General features: G+C 45.6%; 1 protein-coding gene across 36 annotated transcripts in view; it reads right to left on the reverse strand.

Annotated features, from left to right (window-relative positions):
• Positions 1 to 12,964, reverse strand: part of LOC134009783 (receptor-type tyrosine-protein phosphatase delta-like) — a 209,177-nt gene that overhangs the window by 31,623 nt on the left and 164,590 nt on the right. For 13 of the 36 annotated variants that reach the window (XM_062449448.1, XM_062449447.1, XM_062449445.1 and 10 more), the window contains 12 exons: positions 11,295 to 11,564; positions 9,758 to 10,339; positions 9,025 to 9,170; positions 8,697 to 8,841; positions 6,602 to 6,907; positions 5,498 to 5,691; positions 4,989 to 5,015; positions 4,245 to 4,362; positions 2,850 to 3,437; positions 2,326 to 2,426; positions 1,562 to 1,818; positions 493 to 586 (listed from right to left, as the gene is read on the reverse strand). In XM_062449448.1, coding sequence (XP_062305432.1) covers positions 493 to 586; positions 1,562 to 1,818; positions 2,326 to 2,426; positions 2,850 to 3,437; positions 4,245 to 4,362; positions 4,989 to 5,015; positions 5,498 to 5,691; positions 6,602 to 6,907; positions 8,697 to 8,841; positions 9,025 to 9,170; positions 9,758 to 10,339; positions 11,295 to 11,564 — 2,828 coding nt within the window. The remainder of the gene's footprint in view (positions 1 to 492; positions 587 to 1,561; positions 1,819 to 2,325; positions 2,427 to 2,849; positions 3,438 to 4,244; positions 4,363 to 4,988; positions 5,016 to 5,497; positions 5,692 to 6,601; positions 6,908 to 8,696; positions 8,842 to 9,024; positions 9,171 to 9,757; positions 10,340 to 11,294; positions 11,565 to 12,964) is intronic. The other 23 variants (XM_062449458.1, XM_062449453.1, XM_062449449.1 and 20 more) reach the window with 4 other exon arrangements.

The raw sequence follows: 12,964 nt of genomic DNA on the forward strand, positions 1-12,964 counted from the left end.
GCGCACAACCACGCGACCTGGCGCTCCTTTGAAATGAGCAGAGACACCGGCCGGAAGCAGCTCTTCAGGTAATTAGTGCGCGTGGGGGAGGGTTAGAGGAGGTGGGGATGGGGGTTGGGTTGCAGAACACTTGATGACTGCTTCATGTTCTCATTTCCATATGAATAATGCACTCTCTGGCTGTTTGCGTCAATCGACGAGCCTCTTTTGGCTGCTACTCCTGGCCCTGTCTTCTCCAATCTGCCAAAATCTGTTCTTCACTTTTTCTCTCTACTTCATTTCAGCACAGATGTGTACACCGTGCCTACCCGTGCTCTTTGAGCGTGGCTTCAGGCTTGCAGTTACATACTATGGCTTAGTGGGTTCGATTGTTTCATGGGCGTTTAAGTTGACTTAGGTGCTGTTCTGTGGGCTATGACACTGCTTGTTAAAAAAGGGCTATGCAAGTACAGTTTGATGGACTGAGTTGTTGACAAGTCCCTTCGTACATACCTCCTCTAGGTTCATCTCATCAGGGTTGTCCCAGGGTTTGAGGAACTTGCCCGTGCGCTGCTTCTTCAGTGGCACCACTATCAGGTAGTATCCCCTGGGGAAAGAGCGATCCAAATGACATTCGCTAAGTCAAGTCAAAGGTCATGGTTACTTCACTTTTTTTTTTTACTCTGCATAGAGTGCGTCTGGTAACTTTGAAGGTCGCATGCAAATATTAAACACAAAACAAGCCGACATCAAAGCCTTCTGAGCTTCAGCCTAACACAATGCAGACGTCCTCTCTGGGGAGTAGCCCAAACAAACACATGAGAATCCTCTAATCCCGACAGTGTAACCCCGGAAAAGGGTTTGGGGGACGAAACAAGAAGAAGAAAAAAACATGACACAAGTTCACAATTAGCGAGTTGCGTAAGCTATTATCAGTCCATTAGGGTCATTTTCCTCATGTCTGGAGTTTAATGGACGCATGCTCAGGGAAAGTCGGGTATGGGGGTCACAACCAGCTGAGGACCAGTGTGGTTGATAAGGACCACTCTGACAGACCTGGCATTAGAGGGATTTTCATTCCTTGGTTGCGGTGGCAAGGGAGATAACGGCCTCTGCCAGTATTTTGGTGAGGGCTTCCTTGCAAGGCACGGAGCAAGCTAGCGTCAGACAGGAAGGTACTGAGGCAGGTTAATGGGAAGCTAATTCACTAATGTCCTGTCATGGGGGAGAAGGAGCATCAAGACTGAGTAGGAAGCACTTGAGCATGAAAGACCTTTTTCTAAATCCGAGGGATTGAACCACGACACTTGAGTCACATATGTAAAGGCGTTTGGGAGGACGGTTGTACGGCGTGTGTTGTGAACATCCCCTCGAAAGGCTTAGCAATATCGGGCGATGAATAATCGGGTTTAAACTATCCTGATTCTAGATGCCAAATGGGGCTTAAGGTTTGTAAATAAGCAGATTAGGGCAACCACTGAGGCGTTTTAATGAAACACATTTAAACGATGCTAAATAGCGAGCTCGACGAGTGCAAACTGTCAATTATCCACCAGGCGACCGTCGCTCCTCGGGCCCTTACTTCACTTTCTCCGAGGTTTGCACCGACGGCAGCTCGACGGTCACCATCCCGTCAGAGTTGGTCTTGCCGATGGGGTAGGGCTTGGTGCGGAGGATGTCGGGGGCGGTCATGGTGGACACCCGGTGTTGCAGCCCTCCGGCACTGTTGCCTCGGTTGGTCAGCAAGAAGGAGTACTGTGTCTCAGGCTGCAGGCCGGTGATCAGCTTCAAGGTGAGCTTGCCGTCCACCTCCACACTCTGGCCGTTGTCATAGAGGATCTGGGGACAGGGAACACGTTGTGGACTTTAAATCATGCTTGGGTTGAACTTTTGTGACTAACTTTTCAATTCAACAATACTTGGTGCATGGTGGTTTATGGTGAACGCTAACCGTATCTGCTGTAATGAATGGATCGTGTGGTGCCATGATAAGCCTGTAAGACCCCTTGTTGTAAAATTACTTCACTTTTAGCCCTCCAAAAACATTTGCAAAAAAAAAAGGCAATAAGGCCATGAACTCATTCCACCAGCAAACTTTCCTGGAAGCGAATCTCCTTGTTTCATATGACTGGATATGTCAACATTGAAGTAAGTAAATTCCATGAAATATTTTGGGGGGTGATTGTTAGAATATGTAAATTAAGTTAATGTAAATACTAAGTTATTGTGGAATTGTGGAACATGTTGATGTATTTGATGTATCGTGATATCTAAAGGTCTATATGTTGGACAAGACATCCATCATGGTCAAACATGAATACATGGTTGATGGGCAGAGTGACTCACTGTGAAGGGCTGAGCAGGGTTGTAGTTGTCCGGGATCTCCCATGTGAGCAACACCGACGTCTTCATGGCAACTTTCACGTGGAAGTTTTTTGCAAACACTGCTAAAAGAAATGGGGAGCAGATGATTTAGACACAAAAAAAACGACCTCCGTTGATCCACCTCTTCTCAGTTTCAGTTCTGGGCCAGTCTTACCTGTTTTGAGTTTCCAAATAATATCTGTACTGTACTGAATACTCCCTCCTTACCTTTTTAACAGCGTCAACTATCTTAACTAGTGGCTGATGTCTCGTTGGCTGACAAGACGACAAGGGACACATACTTACTCCACCTTTTACTTAACATAGAGTGGGGAAGCTATGCACATTTAACAGCTGTATACCGATCCTGCCGCTGATCCAGTACTGTCTCTTCTGCCTTGGAGGCCAGTAGAGGAAGACTTCTGAGGTTGGTGGTGGTGAGGTGAAGCTGGGCTACGAGGTGTAGAGAGGGGAGGGGGGGGGGAGTGTTTGGGGAGGGGTCCTACCTTGATCCAAAGGCTGTGTCCTGAACTGGACACTTGGGCTATAGGGGCCGAAGCCTTTGCTGGTGAAGGCGCACATTTTGATATCGTAAGTGGTGTCCGCCTTAAGGCCGTCCAAGATAACGGTGGACTCTGGGGCGGTGATGAATAGCTCTGAGGGGCTCCTGGGGCTGTTGATGTCCTTGTACTGGAGAGCATACTTCACTATAAGGCCATTACGCTCGGCCAGCAACAGGGGCTTCCAGCTGATCTGAATGGTGGTGGTGGTGGCCCCCTCGCTGGTGATGCTTTGCGGGTAACCGCTTGGGACGTCCTCGAGGGTGGTAATCTCTTTGACCGTCTCCTCACCGAACCCCACCTTGTTGCGGGCGGACAGGCGGAAGGTGTAAGACGCCCCCTTGTGGATCTCCCTGGTCGTGTAATGGTTCTCACGCTCAGGGAACTCGATAACGGTCAGAGGGTCCACGTCCTTGCGTCCGAAGCGGAGGCGGTAGCCCTGGAGGGGGCCGAAGGTCAATGCCGGGGGATGCCATTGCAGCAGGGCTGTGCCCATGTTGGTGGTGCTGACCATGAGCCGGGGTTTTTCAGGAACTAAGCAACACCGGCGAGAAAGGAAAAAAGGTTAGAAAAACACCCCAAAACTATTTCCAATATTATGCAATATACACCATGTACCACGTAGCAACTGTCACAGCAAGCAGAAACCTCGCAATAACATGACACTGTATGAAAATCCATCTCGTAAGTGGAATGACTGTCACCCCTTGATCTATGTTTTACAATGGGTACAATTCCGACAATATGAACGCTACTTAAGAAAAGAACGCAGATCATACAATGTTTGCCACACTGCTCTTTCTGTTTGCTTTTCTTCCGAATCAAACCATCATGGCATTCTTTGTACGCTTTTTATTGGGAGCTAACCTGCCTCTCTCCATCTCAGACTTTCCTGCCTGTATCTTTACACCAGCAGGCAGGTGCGACATAAAAAGCTTTTCAGAAGGATTAGACGGCAGAGCAATTATACGTCACACACACAGAGAATTGCCGTTTGAATTGGCGTTGTGCAGCACTCTCAAAAGAAAGCACCGAACAGACTGCTGGCTGCTTTTAATTTGTTAAAGTATTTCTTTTTCCTTCCCCCTCTTCATTTTCCCATTAGCCCTTTAACCCCTACGAGCATTTCAATGTCAAAGGGACGGGTGTGTGGAATTATAATTGTTGTCACATTTGAGGTGTAATTAGCAACATTCACACCTTAATAGCCATCGGTGGGGGAGAAGGTTGGCTTCCTTTAATCTCCAATGGGTGCCTTTTCAGAGCGTTTGACAGCATGAAATGTACTGCTTTAAGGGAGGACTGTGGGAGGCTTGTGTGAGAGGAGACAGACTCTCTTACCTGCGCCAGTGGTGGAGATCAGCTTGGGCTTGCTGCGAGCCCCATCTCCTTTAGTCGTGTAGGCTGCCACGGCAACAGAGTATGTGGATTCAGCCTGCAGCTCAGTGACGACCATTTCCTGTTCAGAGGAGAAGACGGGTGTTTAGAATCCTGAGCTGTACCTGTGTCCCCCGCAGGGGTGTGGGGCGGGAACCACGCTGTCCAGCCAGAGACAAATATGACATACACATTTCCCAGCATGCTTTGGGAAAAAGTCAATACACCATTCTATATGATTGATTTCGATTTAGCAATTGCAGTGGTTAGTAATACCATATTGTCATTGCCTGCAATGATACTAGTGCCATTAGCATCCATCACTCCATGCATATGAACTGGACAAGCGCACACCAAGAGAGAGGGATCCAAAAATGATTGCAGAAGTGCTCTAAAACTGGTGGATAAAGACCAGGTTTACAGTCCTCAAAGATGAACTACAACATGCATCATGTTTTTCTGTCACAAAGAAAAAAACAAAAACAAACAAATAAACATCAACTCTGAATACTGGTTTGTATTCTCTTTGAAGGCCCTCTGTTAGTCAAGCCATTCTGTTTGAAGTTTTAGAGAGCAACCACGGTTAGGGGGTGAAGCAAAGCTCGCGACAGATCACCGGGCCAACGGCCACGGAAGGTGAAACATGCGGGAGAGGCAAGGCAGAGAAAGGGGAAGCGTGACTGACGTCACATCTCGACATCTACTCACATGTTCAGTTGAATCATCATATTCCCACTGATTACAATTTTGAGAGTTTGAAGAGGAGGAAGACAAACGAAACAACAGCTAAGTACAGAGTGAGAGAGATGAGGGGTCCACTGAGGGGGAGACAGGGCGTCATATGAATATACAGGGTGAGTCCTACAGTCACCCATTTAGAGAATTTCAATTATTGGACATGTTGGTGGGCATTAAGAAACCAAGGTACATAGTGACACACGCATTGACAGGTTTTTGTCTTCTTAGGGCTGTGGTATTGGTGCACTGGTGCCCAAGGATGCATGCATTTGTATATTCATTATAGTATTTCCCTGATAACTGGAACACAGTTGTTTTGAGTCATTGGGTCTGCTTCATAACATTACACAAACTATAATAGAGCTCTGTGAGTTTGCTGAGTCAGCAGGGACTACCTAAAACGACTTCTCACTTCTCAAGGTTAGAACGTATATGTGTGTGCGTGTGTGCGTGAAGAAGTGAGAGGCGGAGTGATTTACCTGTGCATCGTCGATCAAGATGTCCTTGATGACTGGCTGTCCTGTAGGCTCCCCATTAAGCATCTTGACATAGTGCACCTGGTACCCTCGGATCTGCCCGTGTTGTTTGGTGGGCATCGGTGAGCGCCAGATCACTTTAATTGATGAGGAGTTGATAGCTTCCACCTCGACTTTACGAGGTGGGCCACTGGGAACTGGAGGAACACCATGGGATAAAAGAAAAAATGTCAAGATTATAGAAGACCCCTTCTCCCCCCCATTTTCTTTTCCAGGCCAACTCCTTTCAGCAAAATACCGGGTTGGAAAAAAATTACAAAAGGGGAGCACACTGCAACAAGCACTGCATGACATCAATATTTCAACAATGGCAAGGAAAAAGAAAAACAACGCCAAAACAGGTCTGACAACTGACCTAATCTTGAAACATTAAAAATGGAATAGTGGATAAAAAACATGGTATAAAATGTATTTGTTTAAAATAGAAAAATGGAGCCAAAGCAGGTGTTTCAGAAATTTGAAGCACTCTGCAAGAATTTGGCTATGGAGCGTTGAGGAAAAAGTTTTAAAAATGCAATAGTATTTGAAAAATAAAATGTTATTGGCCAAAGGAACACAATGATTCCTTTCAACTTGTCTCCTTCCCACTGTTTATAACTTGGCATTCAGTCAAGTTGCTAAAAAAAAACTCAAAAGGTTTAACAATGCTATAAAAACATTTTTCAAAAAAGGACAGTTGGGACTGGAATTCATCAGAAGTCAAATATTGTCAGTGCAGGTGAAAATGCCATACCATGTGTTGAAATTAATTTATTAGGGTTAAAATTTGTAAAAAAAAAAAAAAAAAAAAAGTCAAAAAGTTAGTCACAGTCTGCTTGGTTACAAAAAAATACTGTTGCAAAGTGAATCCGAGTTAGAAGATTTGGCCCAAAATGAGTTAACAGTGCATGTTTGTTTGAGAAGCAAAAGGAGGAGGAGGCAGAGGGGGAAAAGGTAGTAAAAAGGGATTGTTGATCGAGGGAAACGCTGTTAGTGTCTGAGAAGGGGGGGGGCAGGTTAGAGGGTGGACTATCATTGCAACGGGGACAGTGGCTTTCAAAAACATACCATCCTCCTCGGTGCGGACAACTTGGGGTAAACTTTCCGGTCCGGCTCCAACGTCCGTGTGAGCACTGACTGTCACACGGTATTCTGTCCATTTTTCCAAGTTTTCCAAGAGGTACTGGGAGTTTTGAGACGTAATGTCGGATATTTGGTGGGTGGTGGTGTCATCCCCTTCAATTGCAGTGTACTGGACGGCATATTTGGTTATGATCCCGTTTTGAAACTCCGTAGGGGGTGGCCGCCAACTTACCAGAATATTGGTGGAGCTGGGGCTAAAGCACCTGACGTCCTGAGGTGGGGCGGAGGGTTCTGATTGGAGGATTTGGAGGAGCAGGGGATTGTTTGGTTGGATTGTTGGTTTCAGTAGAGTTGGATTGGTTGTATTTGTTTCAAGGAGGGGTTCACAGGAAGTTTTGTTTTGTAATGGCGAGATGATGGTGATGGTGGAAACGACAAAACAACAAAGGAAAAGGGAAAATCGAAATGACACAAAATGAGAACGAGGAACAACCGAAAACATGTTGTTGAGGAAAAGGTTTCATAAGTCAATGAATAATCACAAATTAAGATGATACAAAAGGTGAGACCAACACTTTCTCAAAGTAGGGTCAAAGTAAAATAAATAACTGACAGACAGACATTGAGAATGTATGGATGGGACTGTAATGAGATAGTTGTACACTTTCACAGTATTTAGAACCTACCTTGTTTAAAAAAAAATAAAAAACATGATTATACTGCAACGTGTTCTATATTACATAACTATTGGTCTTTTTGTCCCTCAAATGAAAATGTCATATTGATGTATAGTAATGTATAAAGGCTCAGAAAACGTCCCTTTTTTCTTAAAATTCAGACGTCTACTAAACAAATCCTAAATTTGGCAAGCAGTTACCATCAATCCAAAAACATAAAGGTTGATGCTTTCGATATAGCAAAAGGTAGAAAACATTGTGTTGGTCACCAACCTTTCCGAAGCCTGTTGGTTTGTGGTAAAAGCCTGATTGTACAACAGAGAACTTTCCAAGGAGACATGACTGACTGTTTTCGAAACATTGGCATGCATACACGTCGCGTTGATGTTTAGCTTCCGTTTACCTCCCAGCATCTGGGCAGTTTGATCTTTTGAACTGGATACCCACCTTCTCTCTGCCTTTGTCTTACGCAGACCTCAGGTTTATTAGACAGCTGCTAAAACCAGCCATTAATAATGATTGTAGACAGTCGCGTTATTGGCTTTTTAGCTCTTTCGCAATTTGTGTTGTAAAACTTGTCAGATTGAAATGATACATGAACAATATGTTCTAATCTCTCAATTAGAGGTTTTGTGGAATAATTCAGTTTCTATGTGTTTAATAAACGTGAGGTCTGCAAGTGTGGGAATCTGCCTATCTTCAGAGAATATAGTGGTTTTTGAGCTTTCTACGGAACTTTTTCATAGCAACCAATTTTCAGATTTTCTTTATGTGCAGGGCGACATCACTGTCCCCTGACCCCCACAAAACAAAGATTTGCTAAATTTTGTTTTGCGTAGAAAGCTCAGACTCATTGTGGAAATACTGTTGGCTGACATGCAACGTCAAGAGACAAGGCCTCCTCCAATATTAGTCTAATGCTAATCTTTTGCTAATCAGATAATAGACAGCTGGATGAAATGTAAAGGAATAGGGGAATTCAAATGAATAATTGAAAGTTTGCTAATAGCATTTGGGACATTTCTGCATATCACTGGAGTGGCTACTGCCTACATTTGTGACCTTGTCATCTGGATTTTACAGGTTAGCCTGAGTAAACACTGTCCACACACCCATATCAACTTGAATAGGTGCAGGGTCAGTTTGACTTCAAAACAGATCTTTATTTGTTGTATTTGTGGAAAAGTGTTCCATTTTCAAAGACATCCTCACTTTTGTATGATGGTTTGTATGCCTTACATGTCTTTAAACACAACAAGTCTGGAACTAGCAATACCAAATTCAAATAGCAAAATACCGAATGGGGAAAAAGTGGGTGCATTTGAAAATGGAGGACTTGACTTTGCCTGGCCTACTCCCCGGAAAACTGTCTAGCCATGACTTCGATATGGAGGAAGACCTACGTGTTTGAGGAGTTTCAGCTGAGATGTCATTAGTGTAGGCCCCGACACCGTGCTTACTACGCGCGGCTAGCTGGAACGTGTAGGTAGTGAAGGGCTTCAGGTCCTTCAGAAGGTACGTGGAGGTAGGCTCAAAGCTGATGCGTTTCTGTTGAGAGAAGGAGCCATGTTGTCAGGGCAGCTGCACTTGAAATAGCAGGTCACATACTTTTCACCCACATCCGACTGTGAACACAATATCCAGACATTCTGTTCTTGTCTGAGTCATAGCATGCATTTCATTCAGGGCAGTACTTGTACAGTAAAAGAAGACTCATTACATATTGATTACCTCCTCTTTGTCATCGCCCTTTTTATACAGAAGTTCATATCCTGTGATGGGATTGTCTTGTCCTGTTTGAGCGGGGGCTACCCATGAAAGCAAAATACTTGTTTCTGATTTCGCTTCTCCTTTGAAGTCTGTTGGCTGGGATGGAACTGGGAAGTCAGAGAAAATACAGATTTTGTATTTTGAAAGTAGCATTATGTACACCACATTATCACACCACTCTTGCTTGCAGTATTAGCCCTTTGAGACAATAGCATTTGGGACCATAACGGACTTCTAAAAGCAGTCTAGAGTTGCCACGACTACTGCATTAGCAAAATGGAAAAAGATTACAGGGATAGATCACACTTGAATAACAACGTTAATCTTCCTCAAGAGATAAACAAGGCTTTACGTTATTGGAATTTATTATTTTCAATGATTTTTGTCATTTAGGATGCCAAATGGGAAACGAAAATCGCTTGGCACTCAAGAGCCCAACGAGATTACAAGTGTTTACAGCTGCGGTCAACACTGAAGAGACTTCATAATAAGGGTGAGTGGAAAAGCTCTCACAGAAAGAAATTTTCTCGTTAAATTAGCCCCTTGAAACTCTGTCAACTGTGAAGTTGTGGAATGTGTTAACTCGAAAATTGTTCTTCCCAGAATGTTAGTTATTCCAATGATTTCCAAAACTTTTAAAAACAACATCACGTCAAAATAAAGAACCACACAAAAGAACACCCCCTGATCTTACCTCCTGTTTTGGCAATGATCTGCAGGTCTGCCGAGAGAGGCCCATCTCCCACCGATGTGTAGGCCAGGACCTTGATGTAGTAAGTCTTGTTGGGGATGAGGCCTTGGATGGTGAGGAAATTGGAGCCCCGGACAATCTGCTTCTCCCACAGGTTCACATGCTGATTGGAATCCATGGTATAGTAAACCCGGTAGCCCATGATCTGCCCGTTGGGCTCCTCCGGTTCATCCCAATGGATGACCGCCGTGGTGGCGCTGAGCATCCGACCCCTGACCTGCCTGGGGGCCGTGCTGGGGGCCTGCTCCGCCGTCTTGGCCTCGATGCCCTCGCTGGGAGGCCCACGGCCGATGTTGTTCACCGCCAACACCCGGAACTCGTAGTCGGAGTAGGGGCTGAGTCCGCCCACGCTGTAGCGGGTGGTGGCCACGCCGTCAATCTCCTTGTACGTGTCGTCCGAGTACTTGGACTTGTGCTGGATGACGTAGTAGGAGACCGTCTCGGGGTTTCCCGAGTCCCAGGTCAGCGTGATGCTGGTGGCAGTTCGCTCCGTCACCACGGGAATACCGGGAGGCTTGGGCAAGGCTGGAAAACCAATGTGGTGGCACAGTCGTTGATTCAGAATGACTCATCATACACAATGTAATGTTAGTGTCATTGTCAGTATGCAGCCCCATTATTGCAAACTGCTGGGCCTTATCGAGTAAAACAGACCCGAATCAGTTGATTGGATTAACACTGATGAGGCTATTCAAAACATATAAAATCGTAAGGCAACAGATAAAGACACTGCAGATTATTGTATTATTTGTCTTGTCATCATAAATCTAATTAGTACAGTGTAACCACTGTTTAAGTAGTGTAAAATAGATCCAGGGCCAAGAGACTTGAAGTCTCCCAAGTTAAACAAGCGTGGCTTCCCTTGCAGTAAGTCAGGCTTTTCTCAGTGTTTATCTCTTTAATAATTTAGCTGGCTAATTTATTGCTTTAATTTACCACACAATCCGCAAGGGGTGAAAGATATGAGGGCAATGGATTGTCTTTATATGCCATCTCCAGTGTATAACTGGGGGTGGTTATTGGCAGCCTTGGTTTTATTGTGACTAACACTGTTATGTCTGGGAGAAACCAGGCTGCGTGTGTGTGTGGGTGTGTGTGTGTGCGGGTGTGTGTGTGTGGGTATAGGAGGGCAATCTGGGATGTATCTCACTGGTATGCTGTCTAGGAAATATGATTACACTCTGATAACTACTCCAAACACCACCAATCATAGTTCATACAAGCCCCTTTTGCCGAAAGCATTACAAAACTCTGAGATATAAAGTCAGATGTAGTCCATATCTAGCATCTCAGGCTGGCGCCAGCACTTTTCTAACCTCCCTGAGGACAGGAAAACACGACATGGACAGGTAAACAATCTGTACTTGGGGTGGTCCGGTAGCTCATCGGATAAGTGCTCGTACCATGGGTTCGAAAAACGATCTAAGAAAGCAGGAAAAATGCCCCCCAAAAAGACGTCGTTTAAACAAGCCGTGTTTACCTTTAACCGTGATCTGTGCCACCGCCTCGATGACCCCCAGGGTGGACATGGCCACGCAGGTGTAGTTGGCAGACTGGCGGACATCGGTGAGCTCCAGGACGTTCCGCCCGATGGGCATGTCGTCCTCGGGCGTCAGGTCTTCGGCTCCCAGCATCCACTTGACGTAGGGCATGGGCGAGCCCACGGCCACGCAGGTGATGTTCACGCTCCCGCCCGGCATGATCTCGTTGTCCGTCGGGGGGATGGAGAAACGCGGCGGCACTCGGCGCACTGGAAGAGACCAACGGGAGGCGAAAAGGGGTGAGAACGCGTGCGGGCCGGCAGAGACGAAAGGTTTCCCATCAACAGCCGAGAGAGAGAGAAAAATAATTACATGAAGAACTTGTGTTATGACAAATACGCAAAAAACACCATTGCGCACGTTTACGTCACGCCGGGCGTTTATCTTTAACGTGCGCGTTCTGATGTCATCTACTCGTACATAGACACATGTCCGGGATGGTTTGATGAAGAGTGACACAGTTTCACAAACACATTCAGTCCAGCCCCAGCACGGGGCTCGATGGTGAACCATAGCTACAGGCGTACAAGACCACAGACTACATGCACGGATCATACCATCTAGAACAGCACAGAGGAACTGGAGGTTCGACAGCATGCCCACAGTTGAGAAAAGCAACTTCAATGCTGCGTACTTCCAGTTGATGTGAAATAATGTGCCGCATCACATTGTCACATCACACACACATAGAGGCCCCACAAGGGGGTCAACATCCAACGACTAAAAGTACACAGAAAAGAGTGCAACTCGTGATTTTCCTTTGGCTGCTCAAGACTCAATCAAAAAAGTGGATACACATTCCAAAAGTAATGGCTTTGAGGAAATAATAAAAAAACGACTGGAAATGACTTTGATTGAAAAGAAAATTGTAGTGAAAACAAAAGTAAACATCCAAATGCGCGTGGAGACATGGGCGGCGGGGCCTGCTGTGGGGAGCTGGGGTCCCTGTCATGCGCACAAGCACATAGCTGGCTTCCAAAGGCAACCATGTTTGGGAATCGGAGGACGAGGAAGGAATTGCGGGGGAAATAAATAGTAAGAGGCACATAGAAAAAAAAAAGAGGAGACAATCACGAGGTCAAGGAAGGGTTAACTAGCAGCGGAGGGTTTCTGGGAAACAAACCCAACCAGGAGCTCAGAGTTGCCAGGGCAGGACGAATGCACAACATGACAGATGCCTCAACATCACAGGACAGGGGGGGGGGGGTAAAAGGGGGGCCACAGAACCCCAAAAAACAGAGGAGATGTTTTTGTTTCCTTCTAAGGTTTAAAGATGTATATTGTATAAGATTCAAACACACCATGAAGGATAAGCGGGTACATTAAACAAAAGGGGAGGGTCTGGGATAAAGGGGTGTGCCGGTTACGGCTTTTAGAGGACTTAAATCAAAAGAATGAAGTCAGTGTTACTGCTTATGGCACTTGCTCCCTGCAGACTGCCTGGACACTCAAGGCACATTGGCGAGGGTATTTAGGGAATGCCGTTGGCTCTGCCTCATGCCTGGGAAAAGATTAATCACTGTGATAGTCCGGCAGTGAACCTTAGTGATACTAATAAAGAGTGAAACACTCCCAGCGTCTTATCACGTTTAATTAAAATCAAACAAGC

The sequence above is a fragment of the Osmerus eperlanus genome, chromosome 23, assembly GCF_963692335.1.
Source record: "Osmerus eperlanus chromosome 23, fOsmEpe2.1, whole genome shotgun sequence".
Lineage (NCBI taxonomy): Eukaryota > Metazoa > Chordata > Actinopteri > Osmeriformes > Osmeridae > Osmerus > Osmerus eperlanus.